Source organism: Emys orbicularis, chromosome 10 (assembly GCF_028017835.1).
Source record: "Emys orbicularis isolate rEmyOrb1 chromosome 10, rEmyOrb1.hap1, whole genome shotgun sequence".
Lineage (NCBI taxonomy): Eukaryota > Metazoa > Chordata > Testudines > Emydidae > Emys > Emys orbicularis.
Window position 1 is genome coordinate 3,533,853 of NC_088692.1, and position 22,891 is coordinate 3,556,743.

General features: G+C 47.5%; 1 protein-coding gene across 1 annotated transcript in view; it reads right to left on the minus strand.

Moving 5' to 3' along the window:
* RAB26 (RAB26, member RAS oncogene family) overlaps nucleotides 1-22,891 on the minus strand; it is a 216,035-nt gene that overhangs the window by 187,912 nt on the left and 5,232 nt on the right. Inside the window, exon 2 of the mRNA XM_065412359.1 lies at nucleotides 22,457-22,567. Within this exon, the coding sequence (XP_065268431.1) occupies nucleotides 22,457-22,567 (111 nt within the window). The remainder of the gene's footprint in view (nucleotides 1-22,456; nucleotides 22,568-22,891) is intronic.

Below are 22,891 nucleotides of genomic sequence, written 5' to 3' on the forward strand. Positions count from 1 at the left end.
GCGTATGACTGGGAGCTGAGGAGCGGCTAGTCTTTGAGCCAGCACATAACCACCTTAATCAGGCTTCACTTCATGACGTGGCCAGACTTGGGTCTTCGGTAGCCTTTGCCAGCTGGGCACAGGCCTTTAACGTTTGCCATTCTTAGTAAGATTAAAACGTGGTCCATCTTTAAAATAAATAGAACCCAAGAGAATGTTAATACAGATAATCCCCTGGCAATCCCATGCACCGATACACTTGGGTTTTGGCAGGATGATAGCGGTTCCTCTTCCTTTTTCTCCCCTGCTTGATTTACTCAGTTTGCAAAGTTATGCATCCTACAAAATGCACAATAAAAAAAAACCTGTAGTTTTATGCTGTCAGTAGAGCCCAAGCATGAGCAAGCCGAGGTGACAACTACATGCCATTCGTTCCCCCATGAGAACAACTCTGAAAAAACATTCAGCTTCCTCAAAGGGTAGTTTTTGGGACGGTACAAGTGCACACCAAACCCAGATTGTCCCAATATCTAGCCACCTTGTATCTAATTCACCCTGGGTTTGGTTTTTTAGTTATGCAGAGATTTCTCCACATTTTGTGACTTACTTATTCCAAGTGTGCATTGGTGTGACCGTATCTATCCCATTCAATCAGACAGAAGAGAACACAATTTGGTTTCCTATAGCACTCAGCATATGAATAATTCAAAGTGCCACACAGAGTGGTGAGTTGCAGACTGCGTGTGATTTTATGCAGGCTGATATGCCAAATGTTCCCTCTCCGAGACCCCCACTGCCAGTGTGTTTTCTAAGACTGGACAGTCCGGTGGACTCAGGAATGGACTATGCAGCTTTTTTCATTTCCTGGACAGCGATTTAAGTCTTGGTCAGCCTGGGAGTGGCCAAAATTAAGTCTCCATGAGCAGATGACTCCTGTGACGCGCGGGATTGCGTTCAGACCCATTCCTCTCAGAATGGGCGCGAGTCTAGTATCTCAGCTGGAAACATTTCAGCGAGAAGGCCAAGGACTGAATGGGCCATGGAGATTCAATTCTAGAGGGGAGCCCCCTGGGATGGGGCGAGGCTCACTGGCAGGGCAGCGTGACTGAAGTTCAACAACCCCCCCCACACACACACACAGCCCTGCCCGTGGTTCCAGGGCTTGTGGGGAAAGAGAAGGCACCGGCCCCAGGGCTGCCAGGCCAGACTCACTCTCGCCGGCCAGAAAGAACAACTTGTGCATGTTATGACTTTGGGGACATGAATTCAAGTCCTTCTTTGCCTGAGTCAGGAAGCGAGTTTGTTGCCCACTAGGACTTCGGGGGGATTACAGGCAGCACACACGCACTGGCAAGTTATCGGCATGCTGCAGAATTAGGACACATCCAGAAGCTTTGATATTCTCCAAATGCAAGCTCCAAAGAGACATGAATAAAATCCTAGCAGATGAGAACAAGGGAGGGAGCAGCCCTCCGCTCTCAGCATCACTTGGCAACTGAGCCCCTGCATGCAAATGAAAGGCTTTGGTATTCATGTGAGGGGGAGCTGTGTCCGGGCAGCTGCAAATAAAGCAGGAGCTCGGCCTTCCCAAGGGAGAATGGTTCCTGTTCACCCCTTGAGAGCCCATCATGGGGTGCTGGAAAATGGAAGCAGGGGCAGCTAAAGACTCTGTCATCTTAACAGTCAGAACTTCAGGAAATATTCCCCTGTGTTCCCACTAGCACCTTCACTCGTTCCAAGGGAAAGCTTCAACAGATCCAGTCACTTTCCATTGTCAGGCTGCTAGTGCATTGCTCTCCTCTGGGCAAAGGAAACAGACGAGTCAGTAATACATCCTAGGCCTAACGGAGTAGAGGACCCCAAAGGTTGCCGTGGCCGGGTTGCAAACATGGCAGCCAACTTCATTTGTTCTTAAGCAAACTACACAAATTATGTCAAACGGGTGCGTTCGCAAAGGTGGACTAATTGGAAAAAACCTTCCCAAAACATGCTAGAGATTTTAACTGGGGAGCAGGCTTCGGGTCCCTGTGATCCCTGGGCAGCAGAGTTCAAAAATTCAGCCAGAGCAGATGCTACACTCGGAGATTGCTGCTGGAGGACTGGTTGGATCCATACAGGTACTGCTGTGTCCACATAGGCATTGTGCTGGTAGAACTGTATCGGTGGGGGGGTTATGTCACTCAGGGAACTGGTGTGACTTCACTGGCAACACTTCAAGGTTTTGTTGGCAGGCCTCAAAATTGAGCGTGGACACAATGCAAGGCCGTGCTGACAGACAGCGAACTTTGCCAGTAAGACTTTGTGGTGCGGGGCAGCAGCAGAGGGAAAGGCAACCCAGGGAGAACCCTCAATACCCCACGAGAGGTTTCCTTGGAGGAGGTCTCCCATTTGAGCACTGAGCAGCCCCAGCTCTGCTTAGCTTGGAAGTTGTGAGGCTAAGTTTGAAGGGGCCCAGACTGTGACAAACAGGGGGTGTTCTTTGGGGATTATTACTACCATAACTGGGCCTGGCACCACCACGGCGTGCCTGCATCTCATCCTGAAAGTCAGTGCAGGTAGCAGAGCCCCGCACCTAGGAAGACAGAAGGAGGCCCCTTCTAACTGTTGCCTAATGACTTACGCCTAATGACTTACACTTAAAAGGTCATTAAGGGTACGTCCAGACTACCTGCCGTATCGGCGGGAATCGATCAATTTATCGGGGATCGATATATCACGTCTCATCGAGACGTGATATATTGATCCCCGAATGCGCTCCCTGTCGACTCCGGAACTCCACCGGAGCGAGCGGCGGTAGTGGAGTCGACGGGGGAGCCGCGGCCGTCGATCCCACGCCGTGAGGACGGGAGGTAAGTCGGAATAAGATACGTCAACTTCAGCTACGGTATTCCCGTAGCTGAAGTTGCGTATCTTACATCGACACCCTCCCCCAGTGTAGACCAGGCCTAAGAAACAATGCCAGAGCGAGGCATCTTAGGGTATGGCTACACTGCAAACCAACCAACCTGCAGCGAGACTCAGAGCCTGTGTCAACCGACTCGGGCTAGCACTAAGGGGCTTAACGGAGCAGTGCAGACATCCCCCTCAGCTGGAGCTTGGGCGCTGAGACCCTCTCCCCCTCAGCAGGTCTCAGAGCCCAAGCGGGAATGTCCGCACTCCTATTTTTAGCCCCAAAGTGCAAGCCTGAGTCAGTTGACCTGAGCTCCAAGACTCGGTGCCGGGGCATTTTTTTTTCTTCTGTGTAGACGTACCCTCAATGATCCTGCCTGCTCCCATGCAGAGCGCCCAAACCTATCTGCACCCCCAGATTGAGAGTCCCAGGCACAACAGGATCTGGACTTTTAGTCTGGGAGCATGTGTAAAGCTCACGGGTTCATTAATATCATGACAAAAACAGTCTTCGGTGATGAAAGAGCCAAAGAGTTAGTCAAATGGATACTTTGGGTTGTGACTTGTATGATGCCTTCAAAACCCAAAGAATTAACCAAGGGTCCATCAATCTGGGGGCTCCAATCAAGAAGAACAGACTAAAGCTCAAATGCAAAGAAAGTCAGAGTGCGGGTGGCAGGTGCTATTACAGAGATAACAGCAGACAGGTTATTGTTTGGTCATCGCCTGGTTGCGTCCAGATCTCAGTGTGATGTTGACCTACGTGAGACTGTAGGAAAGTCTGAGCTCCCCGTGGTACCACGATAAATGTTCAAATACATCAGAACAATGCATGAGACACTGATGTTCTAGGGCTCTCTGAGAGACATTACCCAGGACTTCTGCAAGATTCTGGTTTTGTGCCTGCTGTTGGGGAACAGAATCACTGTAACAGCATCCCTCAGAGATGCGTTCCTATGACTCAGACCATTAAAAGCCACCACAATGCCAGGTTTCCGCACCCTTTCTGGATGAGATGCTACTGGAAAGACCAAATTATTTTACTGGAAGGCATTGGATTCAGCCTCCAAAGACTCTCCCAGCTCTAAAAGCACTCGGAATGGCCGAGACACTCACTGGTGAGGTCGTAAATGCACTGGTGGCATTCAGAACCCCAATTTAACCATTTGGAGACCAACATTACGACACTTGCAGAGCTACGTTAGTGGAAGCTTTCCAAGAAGCAGACAAATGGAGAAAAATTGCCACCAGCAAGGGTTCATTTATACTTGTGATCATCAAGCAGCGGAATGGCTCTGGGACGATTGAGCGCATCCAAAACTACCCTCCCCTATTGGGCATGGATGGGTCTTGGAGCATGGACTGATCACATCAGTTGGGTGTGAGATACCATAGGCTCCTGAATCAACCCTTCAGCTAATCAAATGCTCATGTCCAAAGACCACCCTGCCAATGTTCGGCCAGCACAATCTGCTTTGTTCGGAGATGTGCAAGCGCGGCGTAGACAAGGATCAACGTGATGCGTCGAGCAGCAGGGCCCTAGACAGAGACACCCTGATGATGACTTTGATGAATAAATGTTTTCAGTCCCACATGTCAAGGCTAACGTCCCTAGGATCAGCCATGATCAATGCCTTTTTTAGGCACACAATGCAGCCCTGTGTCAAAGTAGAATTTAAAAGCCATTGATTTTTCAACATTTTCTCAAATATAGCTATGTAGTTGTTCATAATTGTACATGTTTTGTACCATGGTGTTCGTGGGAGAAAGGGTTTTCAAATGATACCCAACTCGACCCATTTCCAATGACACTGTAATTATCAAAACTGGAGGACCTGGAACTAGGAACCAGAGGGATGGGGGGGGGGGAAGTGAGTCCCTTCCTCCCCCCGCCACACTGCAAAAGATGACACCTCAAACTCTGATTCTGTAGATTTTTATGAATCAAATGCCACCTCCCTGGCCTTTCAATCACTACTTTGCTCGCAGAAGGAGATTTTACTACATTGTGCTCCCAGACCATTTGCCAGGAGAATGTAAATTGCTTCTGTTCTGCTCCAGTGGCTCACGAGGAAAGCCTCTCTTACTTAGCTCTTGGAAAAGTGCAAGAATAGAGGAAACTAACTATGCATGCAGGCTTGGCTGTGGTTAGCCTCTCTCTCGAATACATTGCTCCAACCGTTAAATAAAACGGTTTGTTTGAAGGAGGCCATTGGTCACTATCTCACTGCTCTCAGGTTTCCAAAGGAGGAAAAAACTCAGATGCTGAAATGCAGGTCTGGTCTACACTACAGACCTATATCGCTATAACTACGTCGCTCAGGGGTGTGGATTTTTCATACCCCTGAGCAATGTCGTTATACCAACCTTAGCACACTCTACCTGGGGGGTTATGTCACCAGGAGAGCTTCTCCCACAGACAGAGCTACCGCCTCTAGGGGAGGTGGATTAACTGCACGGATGGGAGAGCTCTCCCCCGTCAGCCTAGAGCGTCTTTATTAAAGCACTTCAGCACCGCGGTTGCATCAGTACCGAAGCAGTGTTTTAAGTGTAAATTTGCTCCCACCCAGACCTGCAGGGTGCAAACGGCTGCTGTGCACAGGGTAATGCCCCCAGGCTCCAGTCAGAGTGGACGAACGGTGAGATCTCACCTTAAGACAAGTAAAAGTAAGAGGCCGAACCCCCTGCACGCAGACAGGAATGCTTCCCGTGCAAACCAGTTAAAATTCACAGGACTCTCCGCTGTAAAAGCTGGAGAAGAGATCAATTCAATGGGAATTATTATTCCCATGCAACAATCTGTTCTGGGCATATTAAGGCCGTGCCACAAGAGCCAGGGTACAGCATCCAGTCTGACACCCATCAGCCTTCACTCGAGTCATTGCAAAGTCCGAAGGCAGCTAAAGCCACCAAGCTTGGCTGTTCACGACACTGGGCAGGGTCCTTTCAGGGCAGGAGCGCCTTTGGGAAATAGCACCTCTATCCGGCAGCTGAAGTCTCTGCTGAAGCTTTACTTGAAAGGAGGCACATGGATTCTTGGGCCAAGGCAAAGGCAGGCTGGCTACAGAAAGTCAACAGGCACCTACACAAGCTGTCCTGGGTCTACATGTGGGAATGCTGCATGAGGAAGTCAGAGAGGCCCAGAGTGGACAGCAAGGGGCCCGGTGGCCTGAGTCCATGATTGGGAGTCAGGCTCACCAGCACTCAATTCTGGGTTTGATGCCGATTCTGTCTGTAGCCCTGCACCAGGCACTTCAGATCTTCCATACCAAAATGGGGATCAGGCGCAGAGGGGTGCCATTGGCACAGGGTTTTGAAGTGAAATATATTATGACAACATGAGCTCAGACTGGCCACCCCAGTGCTCTCATCACCACTACATTCTCCCACAGAACCAAAGAGAACCAGGACATGTCCGGTTTACAAAAAACATTTTAAGAGGATGCAGGGGACAGCGTCCAGTTACAGAGCTCAGAAAAACAAGAGCTTCCAAAAAACTCTGCTCCCAAATTCAACCAGGAGAGCACCACCGTCTTGACTAAGAACACCAATTAATATGGAAAGCATCTCCTCTGCTAATGCAAGGAAACAAGCAAGCTCCTTATCACCTCCATCACAATGCGAGTTCCAAGGAGAAAAGTTTAAAAGAAATGCAGCTTTTTTTAAATGTCAGGTCCAGTTACAAAAATCTTAATTTGCACAACTTGGCAAATGCATGAGGAAAACACAAAGGTGTAAGCGTCTAATTAGCACCAAGATTCACAGGGAGAATCAAGATACAGTTTCTGAAGAGCCTCATGATCCAGGAGCCAACATCCAGGTTAAGGGAGATGCTAGTGTTCTTGATTCAGCCACTTGGATGAACAGAGGATCTGACAGAACAACGGAAAGCCAAATTAGAAAGTTTGCATCACTCCCACCAGCTAAAAAGGAATAAACTTGGGAATTAACTGGCCCTTTGGCTTTATGGCTTTGGTATGATGCTCTTCCTCCAGCTGGCTGTGAAAATGAAATAGAACTACAGTGAACCTTGGAGCTTTCATTTCAATCAGGGTTTTCACTATGTTCTTGTAATTACCCCATGACGCTGCTTGCACAGGGTCACTGTGCGGTGCAGGACGCCTGCCTCTGATTTACAGCGAGGCACTTAAATTTCATCTTCTCAGAACTCTTAATCATCAGGACAAAGGCTTGCCCTGCTCAGAATATTAAGTGACCCGCGAAGGTTGCCAGCTTGACAACACTGGAGGTCAGAGTCTTATTTAGACACAGAACAGGTACAGCCCTGGCAGTGGCACCACAAGCCCATTGCCCCATCAGTGTCAGCCAAGACTGACTAGAATATGCCTTGTGTCTAAGGATGAGGAGAGGTTCATAGAATCATAGAATCTCAGGGTTGGAAGGGACCTCAGGAGGTCATCTAGTCCAACCCCCTGCTCAAAGCAGGACCAATCCCCAGACAGATTTTTGCCCCAGATCCCTAAATGGCCCCCTCAAGGATTGAACTCACAACCCTGGGTTTAGCAGGCCAATGCTCAAACCACTGAGCTATCCCTCCCCCCCAAAGGTTATTTCCTTTGCCCAGCCAATCTTTGGGCTCTGCAGACGATGTCAATCACTGACATTTCTGAGAGCTTTTAAAGATGCACTATGTACCTCTACACTATGAAGAGAGAACCCACCCCCTGCAATTTGCATAGACCCACAAACAGCTGAGAGATGCTCACGCCCTCCTATTACCGCTGACCTAGAGGGGAAAGACAATATTGCTATGAACCCAACCACGCCAACCACGGCCCTTCAGAAGGGGGAGTTTGGCCATTAATACGACTGCCAGAAATCCAGGAGCTTCAGAGAAGTTCGAGATAAACAGGCAAGCAGCAGCCTCAGGGTGTGCGCACTGGGGGAGAACGCGAACAGGTGCAGCCCTCCCTTCAGAGCATCATGGGACAGAGACGGTGGGATCACAGAGGAACGGAACACACACCCGGTCCGACAGGAACTGGGGGAGAAGGAAGCGCTACAGACTGCCATTTCTCTGCGCACAGCCTGTCAGCTCTGAATCGAAGAGCTCTGAATATTCCCAAGAAGGCTGGACATCCTGAGCAGAAACCCTTTCTACAGCTCCAAACTCCAGAGTGAAAATCACAAAGGCAGAGGAAGAAACTGTCTCCTGCCCTGGAAACTGGGCAGGGAAACCAGGCTAGGGGTGAGCCCAAGTGGAAAGGCTCAGAGTCAATCATTTCCCCCAAGTCTGGGGGTCTGGGGTGAGCTTTTATGGGAGGAGAGTTGGGATCAAGTTGTTTTGCAAGTCTGGGGGAAAATGCGGCTGGAATCTTGGGACGTTCTTCCCCCTTTCAGTCTAATTAGAAACAGAACAAAACACAGTGGAGCAAGGAATCTCTGAAAGCGATGAGTCTATAACTAAAATGATGCAAATTGGAAGAAGATAATCTGTTTAAAAAACCCCAAACAAATGAAGGTTTAGAAAACAGATGGACATGCTAGCATTTGGGCTGGAGGCACCAGGGTCTCTAGATGGAAGGGCGGGGTACCCAGAGGTTTTCTGGAAGATGGTTACCAGCAATTTCAGATGCAACAGGTAAGTACAGGGCCATTCAAATCAACAGAGCACACAAAATCTTATCCCAGAGACCATTAGAGTACGAACAACCTCGGACAATGCTTGTTAAGCTCCATAATTAGAGAAGGTGTCGTTGTTGCAAGCAGTGGGAAAAGAGAAAACTGAGTTTCAATTAGAGCTGGGTGAAAACTGGAAAAATAATTAAAAATTCCATGACCGGTCAGTCCAGTTTTTAAATTAATTTGCTTCAATTCTATTCAGTACCCTCATATTCACATCCTCAGAATATTCTAGTGAACAGGCTTTTCAGGCCAGAATGTCCATGGAAACAGCAGATTTTAAGCCAGTATTGGACGGTATGCAGAGAGGGTGAAATTCAGCTCTGTGCAAAGCAATAGCACAATGTCCAGGCACAACTTAAGCCTTCCAATTTGGCCTTAAATGGTGCATAGGCCTCATGCTAGCCTTCTGCACGGATAGTCACTTCCTGCACGGATCCCACTGCAGACTGGATTCCATGAGTCAGGTTAAACCCACCAGAGAACAGAACGTGCACACACAACTCAGACTGTGAATACTCGTAACAACCAAGCAACATTCCAACAACTAACTATTAAAACATTTGCGGGGGGGGGGGGGGGGGAGAACGTGATCAGCTCATGGACAATTTACAGAGGGGGAAAAGGGGGGAGATGTGGGGTTGGAGGACACACGTTGAATAAGCAATTAATTTAAAGTATTCACCTCAGCTCCAATTTAAACTTCGGGCTTTTGTTTTGCTTCCACAATTTCTCGCCAGCAGACAACAAAAGAAGAATGCATAGCATGACTCAGAGAAAGCCAAGAGACAGCTTTTTGGTCACTGTGGTGGCTGAAAAAGCAGGCTTGGAAAGGTACATAAGGAAACTGCCCCCTGTTTGATTCCTACTGTGTTCAGGGAAACAGAACTTCGTACATTCTTTGTAAGTAAACAGGATCACATCACAGAAATACCTGACACCATCACCAATTTCTCCTCCTAGCTGAAACAACCAGCAAGAGCCCCCAAATTAGCTAAATGCTTGAGCTAAAAAGAGGAAACAGTGGATTCAATTATGGAAAGAGTTAATTTCTTTTTAAAGAGACCCCAATGGAGCCTATCAGGATGAACTAGAATACAAGATAGGAGGCCTATCATTTGGAAGGAAACCAAGAAAATAGCATAGGAATTTGGACAGACATGTCTGTCACTCAATGAAAGTTAATGGCATATACAAAAGCCTCTGGCTTTTGTCCTTTCAAATGATCAGGCTAAACACACGTAACCTTCTGCTCTGGATTTGTTTCAGATGCAGCTCTACCATTAGCAATAGTGATGGGTAAAGGGTCAGTTTTCATAAGCCCCCGTCCATACCCAAACACCTTGGTCTGGCTACCCCAGGGTGCACAGAGTCTTGGAGAGTTCTGGCACTTCCCCACCTAAAAGGGGACGATCGCTATTTTTTCTGATGGACTCAAAATGCTCCCATCATAAAATCAGCTTAAAAAGAAAAGATGCTGAAATAATTTCTATCCCCAAACTAAAAATTAATGGACACAGTTTTATGCATTTTTTGAAAAATGGAATCCTTGCCAGGCCACTCGTATTTCTACACCATCACAGCTTTACTTTGCACAATATATTGAAACTCAAAGGGATATTGTTCTCAGAGACTATTCTAAAAAACTAAAACCTGGGAAAGGGACTGTGTACATGACAGAATGACGAAAAACGAATAGTCCATTAGAAATGACAATGCCAGATTAATTTTAAATGGGTTTCTGTTCATTGAGATTTGTTCAGTACTACGTAAACCATTACAAATAGCTTTGCAGAGACCTAATGGTTTAACATTCTTGAAATTAATAGCCTCTCCTCTGGCCGGCTGGGACCACTAGACCGTAGCCCCATAGCTCATCCTCTTTGGGAGGAGAGAGGATCATGCCTCTCTTTCAACGTAGCGTTGAAATCAGATGCCAGAGAGGGCCTTGAATGCTGCATGAAAAACGTTACAGGCAGATGCCTGGGTACATGGAAGCACCTTGGACAGATCGCTCATCCTTAGAGAGAAGCAGCAGGGACTTTGCAGACTGTCCATTCTGTTGGTGAGCTGCTGCTCTGGCCAGGGTGAGCTGAACAGGAAGACACCGTGGGTACGTTTGTAGGGCTGTGCATGCCAGACAGAGACCTAAACAAACTGTTTATTCATCGTGTTTTATCAAGCAGAGAGACGCAATCTGGCACACGCACGGCGAGGACAGGGCTGTACGATTCAGCCTAGGAACAGCAGGTCTCCAGTGCTTTCTAGACCGGCCCTGCATCTCTGCTCCCCTGCGGGGGAAGCGGGGAGGAACGACAGTGCTTCAGAGGGGAGCAGTTCTGCAAAGCTGCTCTTGGCGCGCCTTGCACCACTTCTCCATGGTACAGAGGCGGCAATCAGGAGGACTGGCTGGGAAGTCACGGCAGCACAGGGACACCCTGCTAGACTAGGCCTTTCTTGAACTGCCACGGCACTGGGCGCTCACTTTTCAAAGAGATGCAGACTCAAAGGTCCCATTGGGGAATCGGCTGTGGCCTCTTCCCTCTGCTGGATGTATTCAGACCCACTCCTGTGTTTGGGCGATTCTGTCATCCGCTATGGGCTGGCTGCAGAGTGGACATAAGCCATAATGGTCCTGGTACCTGAAGGAGGAGATTTTAGTTACACGCCCGTGGGGTACGCCTGGAATTCTGGAACAACCGGTCCCAGACTTTGCTCCCCTGTATGCAGCTGAGTTAACTGCTGTGACATCTGTATATACAAGTGTGTCATTCATGGATTATTTACTGGGGCGGCCAAACTTACTGGCCCTCCGAGCCGCATACAACAATCTGCAGAAGTTTGGGAGCCCCAGCAGGCATGTCCCAGGGGGCTGGAGCCCCGAGCCCCCCTCCCTGCTGGGCAGAACCCAGAGGCAACACATGGGGGGGCACATGGGGTCACGTGCCCCCGCATATTTTTGCCAGGGTTTGCTGGCCCCACTCGATCACATGGTGCCGCCAGGCCCCCTCCCTGCACGGCAGCTGCTGGAGCTGACAAGCTGGGAGCTGCGGCCCTAGGGAGAGGCAGCAGCAAACAGCTGGGAGCTGCAGGGAGAGCTGCTGCTTTTGCTGCTGTCTTTGGAGCTAAAGCAGCGGCCCCTCCCTGCAGCTCCCAGCTGTTTGCCGCTGCCTCTCCACAGGGCACTAATACCTGGGAGCAGCAGGAAGGGGCTGCTGAGGGCAAGGGGGGGCAGGCATGGGGGGCTGCGACTCACGCTGTTGGCGGGAGGCCAATTCTCAGCAGGTACCAGTCGTCTCTGGCAGAAGCCCCACTGCAGGGTAGAAGCCTTGCTCTTCTTTCCCCCCCAGTCTCCAGGAGCCTTGGTTTGGCCACCCCTGGATTATTACAATCCAAAGTGATGCAGAATTCCCCAGAAACCCGAGAGTCTTAACCATCCCAGGTACTGCGGCCCTGTGATACAACGGCACGGCTTAGGCAAACCTGCTGCCTTCGCTTGGAATTCTCTTGCTTTTGAGGGTATAACCAAACCTTCAGCAGACCTTTGGTCTGGTTTTCTGGCCCTTCGTGGAGGCTAGCATTTAGACCAGGTGCTCTGCATCGTGGGGATTCATGTTTTCTTCCCAACTGCCAATGACCCCAGCTGTGACCTTGGATAAGTTCCCTACCCTCTTGTGCCTCAGATTTCCCCATCCATGCAATGAAAGAGACAGTACTTATCTCACAGGCTGGCGCGTGGCTTAATTCTGTAAAGAGTTTTAGAGCCTCCACTGAAGCAGCAACGTTTTACGTTTGCGGCTGAATCTCAAGATACTTTATAACAGCCTTACCATGACGGGGGAAATTAATTAATTTCCCTTTTCATTAAACAGCGATAGCCCAGCATTTGTCAGTATAGAGTCCCTTAATTATAGCTTATTGAAAACAATATATAGTTAATTTACTTTAGTCAGAAAATTTGGTGCCAAATCCCTAGATTACACAGAGTTGTGATGTGATGGTTTTGTTATTAGACAAAACACAAATTAAAAACCACATCCACTCATGCAGCAAAATCCTCCCATCTTATCAAGTGACAGACTCATCAGCCCTGCGATGCAAACTGTAAGAGATGTACAATTACACAGTTGCTGCAGATAAGACAGTCTTCTGGCTGTACATCTCCATGTCCAAAACCCATTAGTTCTTTTCAAAATCCGTAATAAATTTCAGCAGAGTTACATAGTTTTCTTTGTATTGTATCGCCACATGACTACTCAATATATGTTGCATAAACTGATATGCTGGAGAAGTGAGTTAACCATAATTTGATTGTCTACTGATACTAGAAAATTCAGAAGGCATTCCAATGAATAATTCATAGGACTTTAGTATCAAAAGTCAGTGTTCTATGTCATTTTACTACCCAATGCAAATGTCATTGCATTGGGTAGTAAAACACATGCTATTTTAAAAATAAAATATTGAGCAATTACTTTCAGCAAAACCGAGTCCATAACTTTAAATTTGGTTTTACAAATCCAGCTGTAACTCGGCAGATATGTAAAACTCATCCACCTGCTCTGTCCCTAAAGCCTACTCTATTTGCAGGTAGCACCACCTCTGGTATTTCCACAGAGATTTCGAACCAATCCCTTTATCTCTTATCCTAGGCACTGTACCAGAAAAAGGCAAATACTAGAAAGATATTGTTCATACACCTGCTTACTAGCAACTTGAAAGGAACATTGCTCTCATGGAAATCCTCCAAGAAATAGAAGAGATCTGAGGAACTACTGAAAAGAATCCTGGGGGGAAAAGGGGGAAAGAAGTTATTAGAGGAAAAGTGCATGTTTTCTACAGAATGAATCTAAATGCTCTGTGCTGTATCTAGGCATTAAGGACACTAAAAAGCTGACAAGGACATATTTTTGCTTGGTTTAGATCATAGGCACAGCAAGTACCTAACACTTCTATCTACACTTGGGGCAAGATTCTTACACGTTTTGAGCTACTGCCTACCAAAAAAAGAAAAGGAAGGAGCAGACAGGCACAGCAGGAAAGGTGTTCTAGGATGGTAACAGATAAAGAACAGGTCACTGATTTATTATAGGGTCACAATCAGTATTCAGCTAGATATATCAGTCAGCATAGCAATGTGAAAAACAGGGCCAAAAGCTACTGTTACAGTGATGCAAAAGGAGTGACATCATGCTATGAAAGGTGCTATATGCCCCAAGTCCATGCTGTTAGTACAGCTAGTCAAGCAGCAAAACAACCGATTCACAGATAAAGCACCAATTCCAACATGCTACAGTTCACAGGGCTATCAGCTATTCAGGAGACTGCTACATAGTTGTGAAAGTGTTCACAAATCCCAGATTTACAACATTTTAACACAAATGTCTGAACATTCAAACCAGCGGCTCATAGCTTGTTCTGCTGTTTAAAAAAAAAAAAAAAAGGGTCACTCAATCAGGGAGTAGACACAAAACCGTGCGAGTTCGAGAACCGATCTCACAACAAGAAACATGAATTTCAAACAGTCCAGAGCCTGGAGAGTCCTTACGAACAACAAATACCCCGGCAGAAATCAGGAATAGTCCATGAATGATTGTAGTCCATCATGGGTTAGCCATTCATGACAGGTTTCAGAGTGGTAGCCGTGTTAGTCTGTATCAGCAAAAACAAGGAGGAGTCCTTGTGGCACCTTAGAAACTAACAAATTTATTTGGGCATAAGCTTTCGTGGGCTAAAACCCACTTCATCCGATGCATGGAGTGAAAAATACAGTAGGCAGTACAGTATTTGTATCACAGCACATGAAAAGATGGGAGTTGTCTTACCAAGTGGGGAGTCAGTGCTAACGAGGCCAATTCAATCAAGGTGGAAGTGGCACCAGCCAGCACAGGTGCAGTATCTCCCAAATGTCAGGTGGACCGTGTCCATGTGGGCGTGGTTTGTTCGGTGCGTGGGGGCCCATTGACTGGTCTGCCCTGAGGCCCGGAATTGCTGTCCGCGGGCCTGATCCACTTCATTGTTGTCAACAGGACATAAAAACATGCTTAAGAACTTCCATGAACCAGGGAGTTCAAGTAGTACACACGCACATAATGTCCTAATGTCTTCAAATCGTTTGTAATTAACCGTAGCCAAAAAAATTATGTTCTCTCTGTACTAGTTCAAGTGACATAACTTCCTTCAAGTTTAAGAATCAACTCTGCAGAAAGTTTATAAATATATATATATATATATATATATATATATATATATATATATATATATATATATATATATATATATATATATATATATATATATATATATATATATAAAAAGTAAAACCACAACCAGCTCTGCTTCCAAGAAAACAACGTAGGGGACCTCTGGTGAGGTTATTTTATATTTAATTGACAAGAAATGCATTATTTTAAATATTGATTGCACAAAGAGCAAGTTTACTCACCCCCACAGAGCAATTCTCAGGACAGATGCAGACTAAGCACCACCACACTAATTTACAGACAGGCTCAGAAAATGCAGCTTTGTGTGCGAGAGAGAAAACAGGTGTGTGTTTGATTTCAGGCATTAGTTATTAAATAAAGAATGAACAGATTTTAAAAGGCACATGCTCCGAAGCAGGAAAGTTCTGCCCGTCTCAAATAAATTCTCTTTCCCTGGACTGAAGGTTGCATCATGCCTAGTGGGAGGCTAAAAAGAGGAAAATATCTCAAGACGCCATCATGTTCACACAGCATCAGGAGACGTGATTGGTTCAGGGACAGACAACGGGACTCCAAGTCTCTTTCATCCTTAGGCCAATGGCTCAAATCCAGCCGAGATAGGGTGACCAGATGTCCCAATTTTATAGAGACAGTCCCGATATCTGGGGCTTTTTTTTATATACATATATGGGCTCCTATTACCCTCTACCCCCTGTCCTGATTTTTCACACTTGCTATCTGGTCACCCTAAGCCGAGGTGAGGACGTGACTGAAGGTTGTTCCTCTGGTGGGCAACGTGACATGACTCAGCCTGCAAGTCCAGAACTGGGGGACATGTGCTCCCCATGACAACTGAGCGCCTCTCAGTGGAAAGGCCAGCCTGTTCACGCATTGCATCTCAGTGGCCCTTCAAGGCTAGCCCAGGCCCATTAGTATTGGTGATGCCTTTTGAGTTTTCACTGGCCCTGCCCATGCTCTAACCTTCTGTGGGGAGGGAAGGGGCTCCACCCCCTAAGACCGTCAGTCTGGTACATTCCACTAGAGTGAACCTGATTCAACAGTGCAAACAGAGGAAAAACACATGCAGTCCCTCAAGCCAGGCAAGCACAAAGTGTGGTGTTCCCCTCCCCCTCCTCAAAGCAAACACCCAGCAACATGCCCCCTTTGGGTGGGGCTGTCCTAAAGGAGGTGGCAAAGAGACACCTGGGATGCACAGAAGACAGGACCCTCTGACTGCTCCCCATTGGAACATGGCCTTCACCAATTATCACGTGTCTTTGTTGGACTGAGTGGGGGCTTTCCTCGAACTAGAATCGGGGTTCTCCATGGAGATGCACCTTTATGCACAGGAACCCCCACGCCTGAACCCATCCATGGCATAATTCCACTGACATCAACAACGCTTAACCCCAATTATTTACCCTTCCTTGTAGTGGAGAGCAGAACGCAGCACTACACATCCCCCCTCAGTTCTCTCATCCATACGGGGGCAGGCTGGCGAAATTTACAGAGCATTAGTGGGTTGGGTCTTCAGTTGGTGCAAAGAGGCCCAGCTCCATTGAAGTGAACTAAAATACGCTGGTTTATTTACACAAGCTGTACTACGAAGAATTTGCCCTCCATGTCAGCGAGATACTTCCAAATAAAGTTGCTTTTCAACTGCTTCGTTGAAAGACAGACTGGCCGGCCCCAGACATATATACATGAAGCAGCCACAATCCTGGCTCCACATTAAAGAAAGGCAGCAAAACTTCAGCTGAGAGAGAACTTTGAACATCTAAGCCTGCCCAGAATGGGATTTCAAAGGGAAAACACCACTGAACTTTCCCAGGGCTATTATCTGGAAATATTACGCAGCCTGGCTTGAGGCTGCTTTCAACACCCAAGGGCAGCAAGCCGACAGCAGCATACATGGAAAGCAGCTGACAGCAGGTTCTGCCAGGGAAAAATCAAACACCAGCTGTGGCTATAAACGACAACTGGGTGAATACTGAAAAATACATTATTTGAATGTAGACAGATGTTTGCAAATAAACACCCACCTATTTGTCCCAACTGGATCTACGACCCCTTGTAGGTTCCATAGCCATTCAGGCGAATGGTTTTTTTCCTTTTCTTCGCCTCTCTTTCTTCTTTCCCCCAGTTCCTGGAGTACAACCACAGGTGTGAGCGGAGCTTGTGCAGACATACCCAAGCCAGCTTTAACCTACCTAGCTCAGGTACCAGAACAGCAAAGTCTCCCAATTAATTACCCAGGGCTCCAGGTGTGCTTACACAGCCCGTATGGAAGCCCATCTTGCCAGAGCGTCACTGCTCCGGTATCCCAGCCAGCGAGATTAAAGCTAGCTCAGGTATGTCTATGCAAACTGCAGTCACTCCCTGAAGTGTAGACTTACCCCCCTAGGCTCTGCTTTACTGAGCGCCACAATCGCTACCTAGCGGAGCTAGTGAAAAAGTATCCGATTTTTTTTAAATGGACAAATTTTCAAAAATTCAGCAACAAAGATGTGGAAGGGGAATTTAGACATCCTTTTTTTGGCAAACTCTTCTTCCTGATTTTTCGCCCAGCTGTAGAAGGGGTTGGCGTTGTCAGAATCGGAAGGGTGTTTCTAGTTTTGAAACAAAAAAGAAGCATAAATGATGTCTGGCCGGATTCCACAAACCTGATCAATGCAATGTACGTTTCGTTGATCTGTAACTACTACACAGTTCTATGGCCCAGCCTTTGTGTCTGGGCACCGCACAGGGAACAGCCACGTCTCCCACTCATGGTCCTTTTCCTACATCTGCTGCAGCCCCCTGTTCTAGGGTGACCAGATGTCCCGATTTTATAGGGACAGTCCCGATTTTGGGGTCTTTTTCTTCTATAGGCTCCTATTACTCCCCCCACCCCCGTCCCGATTCTTCACACTTGCTGTCTGGTCACCCTAGTCATCCCCCGCTCAGAAGCACTGGAACTAGAGGGGCAGCAGCACTCCCTGGATTGAAGCATAGGGCCCATCTTGTTCAATGGCTTTCAGCACAGCCACTATAAAAGTTGTTCCAGCACCCCTGCCTGCACCTTCCCACCCTGCTCCTCTCCTGGCTTCCTCCCAAACCACCCTCCCTTCCTTCCAGGCACAGTGCAAAACCTGGGAAATGATTACATTAAGGGAAAGCCTCATGCATCAGCCCGGAGACATCGTCCAGAAGCGTTCAGGAAGCCATCTTTTTGACTGCTCTCCTCTTAGGGAAAAAAAAAAAAAAGGAGGGACGCAAAAACCAGTCATCCAATCAGGAAACAGCAACGATACCATTTGGCTTCAGCAACCAATCACTCCCCACATAATCAGAGCCACGGTTAAACCAAATAACCCATAGGCGGAAGCACGTTTGCATGACGTTTGTACGGTTACAACAAACAGGTTCACAGTCATCATCATGAGTTCATGCATCATTCACAGGTAGGAGGAGAGGGTGAAAGTCAAACTGATTATTTGCTAAGAACAGGTCCCCTAGCTCACCTACATGGAGTGTCAGGATCTTGGGATGGTGGATAGCAGTTCGTTCTGAAGGAGGACACAGACCTAGTTCTGCCCCTATTGGACCTGTGGCAGAATTTGCAGCTAATCCCAGGATACTTTCCTGTTCCATACGGAGCGTTAGACAAGCACAGACCAGAAATACTGGACCACTGTCCTCCCACAGACAAGTGACATCAAAATCCTTGGCTAGTGGTCTGCTTACTTCGTGCCTTTCTCCCGTTGGCCACTCGCAGGCCCAATGAATCACCAAAGACTTGGTCTATACGCAAACTCGTACCAGTTTAACTAAAGGTATGTTCTCAAACCAAGTTAGCTAAATCAGTGCATGCCCTTGTGTGGCCACCCTTGAAACCTGTTTTTTAAATTGTTTCTGTTGACTGGAAGAGCGTGTGCAGCAAAGACCCAAGAGACACCCACAATCTCTGAAGAGCCCAACACAAGACTTAATGCGCGACACCAAAATATGATTCACACAAGAGACTGGAAATGCTTCCTCCCTTCCGGATTCCTTCCTCTAGGGCAGAGGACTGCCTACAACCTCAGCTCTGTGATTCTTCATTACTGGGGTAAATAATTCCACAATAAGAGTGAGGGGAGCACACTAAATCCATGTGGAAAAGAGGAAGTTTTGGGACCAAAACAAGTATCATCCCTTAAAAGGAGACACATTGGAGAGGCCTTGGCAGACCCTCTAGTCTACAAGATATCCCCAAAAGGCAGCAGCTTTGTGCCTCCCGCACATAAGAGGGAGGAAAACATGTGCATCCCCTCCTTTGTCTCTCTAGGTTACTGGATCAACACCAGCTGTGGTTATGAACCACAACTGGATGAAAAAGGTCAGTTTTCCTTGCAACGTTCATGGAGCCAAACTCCACTAAACGGCTACTCTTGGGCATTTACTCTCTCATAAAAAGCTGGTTTCACAGCCTTGGATTCTCCTCTCTCTGGACTGCTGTCCCTTAAATAAAACATGAAATGATACAAACAGGTCGTTTTGGAGACAGGCAGGGCCCTGGTGGCAAAGGGCTGCCATCCTGGGGGCTGCCCTGAGAAATGGCAGCACAAATCTCTAATGCCGAAGAGAATTACTCACCTCTTGGTGCTGGATGGGCGTCCAGCCTTCGGGAGCTCGATCCCGGCTCACCAGCGGCGTGGCATGGTCACCCCTAAAGAACAAGCCCTTCACAGCAGAGAGAGCGTCTTCGCAGGACACAATTGCCACTTAGAGACATGGGGTGTTTGGAAAGAATCCGTTACCACCTGTCCGGGCTGCAAGTCGCCTACAGGAGGTCACAGGCTGAGCGGGCAAAGGAGGCTGACCTCCCTTGCTCCCTGAATTGGTCACGTCCAGGTAAGAGCAGACACATAATGGCACGTGGGGGTTGTCTGAAGCATGTGCTGTGGTTGCCCATGGTTTAACTGTTCTGCAGATCAACTGAGGTCTCCAGCCTCCAGGGCTGTCACCAGCACTAAACAGATACAAAACTTTTATGTTTAAAGAGAAATATTTTCTCTGGCTGACTGTTTGGAAAGCTGGGCCTGTGCGGTGGCACGTTGAAAGGGCTCCTTGAAATTTAGCAGCAAGCCTGAGTTAGACGGGGGTGCCCATGGTGTCAGTTCTCAGCCCTGAACGGGAAGAATGCAGCTGGCAGCTGGCATACGCCACGCCAATGCACCAGGGAGCCGAGGGGCTTTGAAATGCTGAGAGAACGCAGGAAATGTGCAAGTCAACAGCACGAGGCTGCCATAAGCAACGACACAGGATCTGCTGCAACGTGCTCTCCAGCTCCATCTCACCAAAGCGAGTTACCTGCTCTGCCATCAGCCGTTCTCTGGGTTTGCTGGATTCTTGTTTATTTACGTTTAATATTCAGGTAAACACTATGTCTGATGCTAATGGGGGGAGACGAATCCATTTCATTCCCTCATTATTCGCATTCGTATCGCGGCTCTGTTGACATGACGGGTTTGGAATACTGATGGGCTCAGTGAGGGGATCTTTGGCTGAGCGGCTCAAGCAGCAGGTTTGTTTACAGGCTCCAGAGGTGGGGCTGCAGGAGAGCAAAGTATCCCAGCTCTGTTTGCGTGCTGGGTGTCTCACGGATAACTAGGAGATGTGTGCACTGAGAAGTGAAAGCTCTACCAGCCGCCTTTCCAAGGCGGGCTCCTTTCCCAGCCCCTCTAGCCTTGAAAGACTCTGTATTCATGCTGACCTGCTCGAAGAGCTGGAACAGTTCCGGTCATCTAAGGCTTTGCTCCCACTGATACAATGATATGCCAGTGACGCTCAACCTTTTCCATATGAGGGTCCCCCAGAGCCGCCCTTCAACTCCATGTAGCAGGCTCTAGCTGGGACTCCCCTCCCCTTTAGCAACATGGGAAGGGCAGGTGGTTGCGACCCCCGATTTTGTACCCAAGGAATACCCACTATAAAAAAGGAGGCCTTCTTTGATATCATGGATTGGGATGAGAAGTACTATATCAATATGAGATACTGCACATTGTCCTTTTAAACAGCTGCTACATTTCTCCCCAGAGGTGCTTGCATTTGTAAGGTGTGTATGTATCGATTGGCAACAGGTTCCGGGACAGTCAGGTCTAAAAATAATAATCATACTATGGAATTTCTTCCTCTCCCTTACTCACACCACTTTAGATTACTAAAACTGAAAGAATGTTACACATCTCATTAACTAGGCACTATTTATGCTGCCTCTTTATTTTTTGCATTTTTCAGCTCAGACAAATTAAATAGATTGGAGAGTCACAGTCAATTTCCACTAATTTCTACTCCCGAGCACTAGCATAGTGCTGCAAAGTTCTGGTTGCAAATTCTGCAAGGGAATTTTCTGGTTGCAAAAAAAGAGAGTTTCCATTGAAGTTATTTTTTTAAATATTGATAGAACTATTTTGATTGGCTTTCTGTTTTTCTTTTTTAAAAGGCTTATAATATAAAACCTAAATCTGGGGACAAATTTCACTTATCAATGTCCATTGAACAGCACATGACTTCCTGGAGTGCAGCTATTGTATTAAATTAAAACAACAGGAGGAATGCAGGCACATAGAATGTAGTTACCCAAGACACTATCAGAAATTTGTGAATGAAGGATGCTATGTGGCCCTTTAATAACCATGCGTGATCAGGACCTCTGTTTCAGAACTTCTATGAAGCCAATACTGATCAGCACTTGGGCTGCCCAGAACTGTGCTAGGACCCAGGGTCACACAGGCTCGGAGGGACAAGTATGCCCTGTGTCAGCAACATCACTTCCAGCAGTGCTCTGGTCTGCTTTGCTGGTGGGTCCCTATGCCACGGGACCAGGTCTGACTCTACTTTGCTTTTGAGATCAGCCTAAAGTGGTGTGGTTGCCGCAGCGTAACGCAGACAAACAAAACACACTTTCAGATGCTGCCTCTTGCGTGTCAGAGAGCCCTTCCCACAGCTCGGGGGCTGATGCACTGGGCTGATGCACTGCACAGACACCAGGCATATCTGAAAAGGAAGCACTGCCCTCAAGCAGGCTTCGAAAAAGAACAGTGGGGAGGGTGGAGATTAAACGAAACATTCCATCTGCCAGTATTTTCCTGTGTCCCATTCAGTGCTTAATTTGTAATGGAAGAGGTGCTGGAGCTCAAGCAATTTTTTTCCATTCAGGAAGCCCAGAGGTGCCGGGGCTAAGGACTGCCAAGCCCAGAGATGCCAGGGCTCAGCCTTGGCACATATCAAGCACTGCTCCCATTGTTAACAGCGTAGATATCTGGGTCTGAATGAAGCGCTCTCCTACCCGCTGAGGTTTTCAACTCATGGTAGACCCTGGAGGGAGGCCGTATGCCTGTGATTACGACGTCACGATACACATACATCGAAGCAGCATCTTAAAACAAAAAATATGAAGCTTCTGCTTCTCCCAATCGCATTTCCCAGGCTATCACTTGCCTATGGCAATAGAAGACGCGTTTCCCCACACCCAGCGATGGCAATACATCACATTCTGACACCCCACTAGAGCAGATAAATAAAGCAATGGCTGTGCAAAGCACATGTGTGTAACCCTGATGGTGCTTTAGCAGCAGCTGTGGAGGAAATCTTCCTCGCCCTGGAGAACTCGGAGGTTGGCATTTGCCACTCATGGAATAGTTGAATACAGGAAGGAGGGTCGGGGGGAAATAACACAAAAAAGCAACATTGTCTAAAGCTGTTCAACAGCACCTTACCCTGAAGTCAATTCCAACCGTAGAAATGAAGCTGCCGGCCAGGAAAGCGCCATCTTTAAACCGCACCAGAAGGCAGGTTTTGCCAACCCCGGAGTCACCAACCAACATCACCTACGACAAAAAATCGAGCGCAATGCAAGTTAGACATTATTGGAAAAAGGAGGAGGAGGGTTTTCCTTAAGGGAAACCTAACTACCGAGACTGGTTCCAGCACCATAGGCCCACTGATGTTAACGGGATTACTCATGCACTCAAAGTTAAACACATGCCTCCGTGTTTGCAGACTTGGGGCTACAGTTAGATTCACGTTTACTCAAGGCCAGGAGTGAGAACAAGTTTTCTACTTTTAAAAAAAATTATTAAAAAGAATCACTTGTCTGAGATTGAAGAGACACCCCCTTGGTGTCTGTCTTTGGAAGAAAATCCCCTGCACGG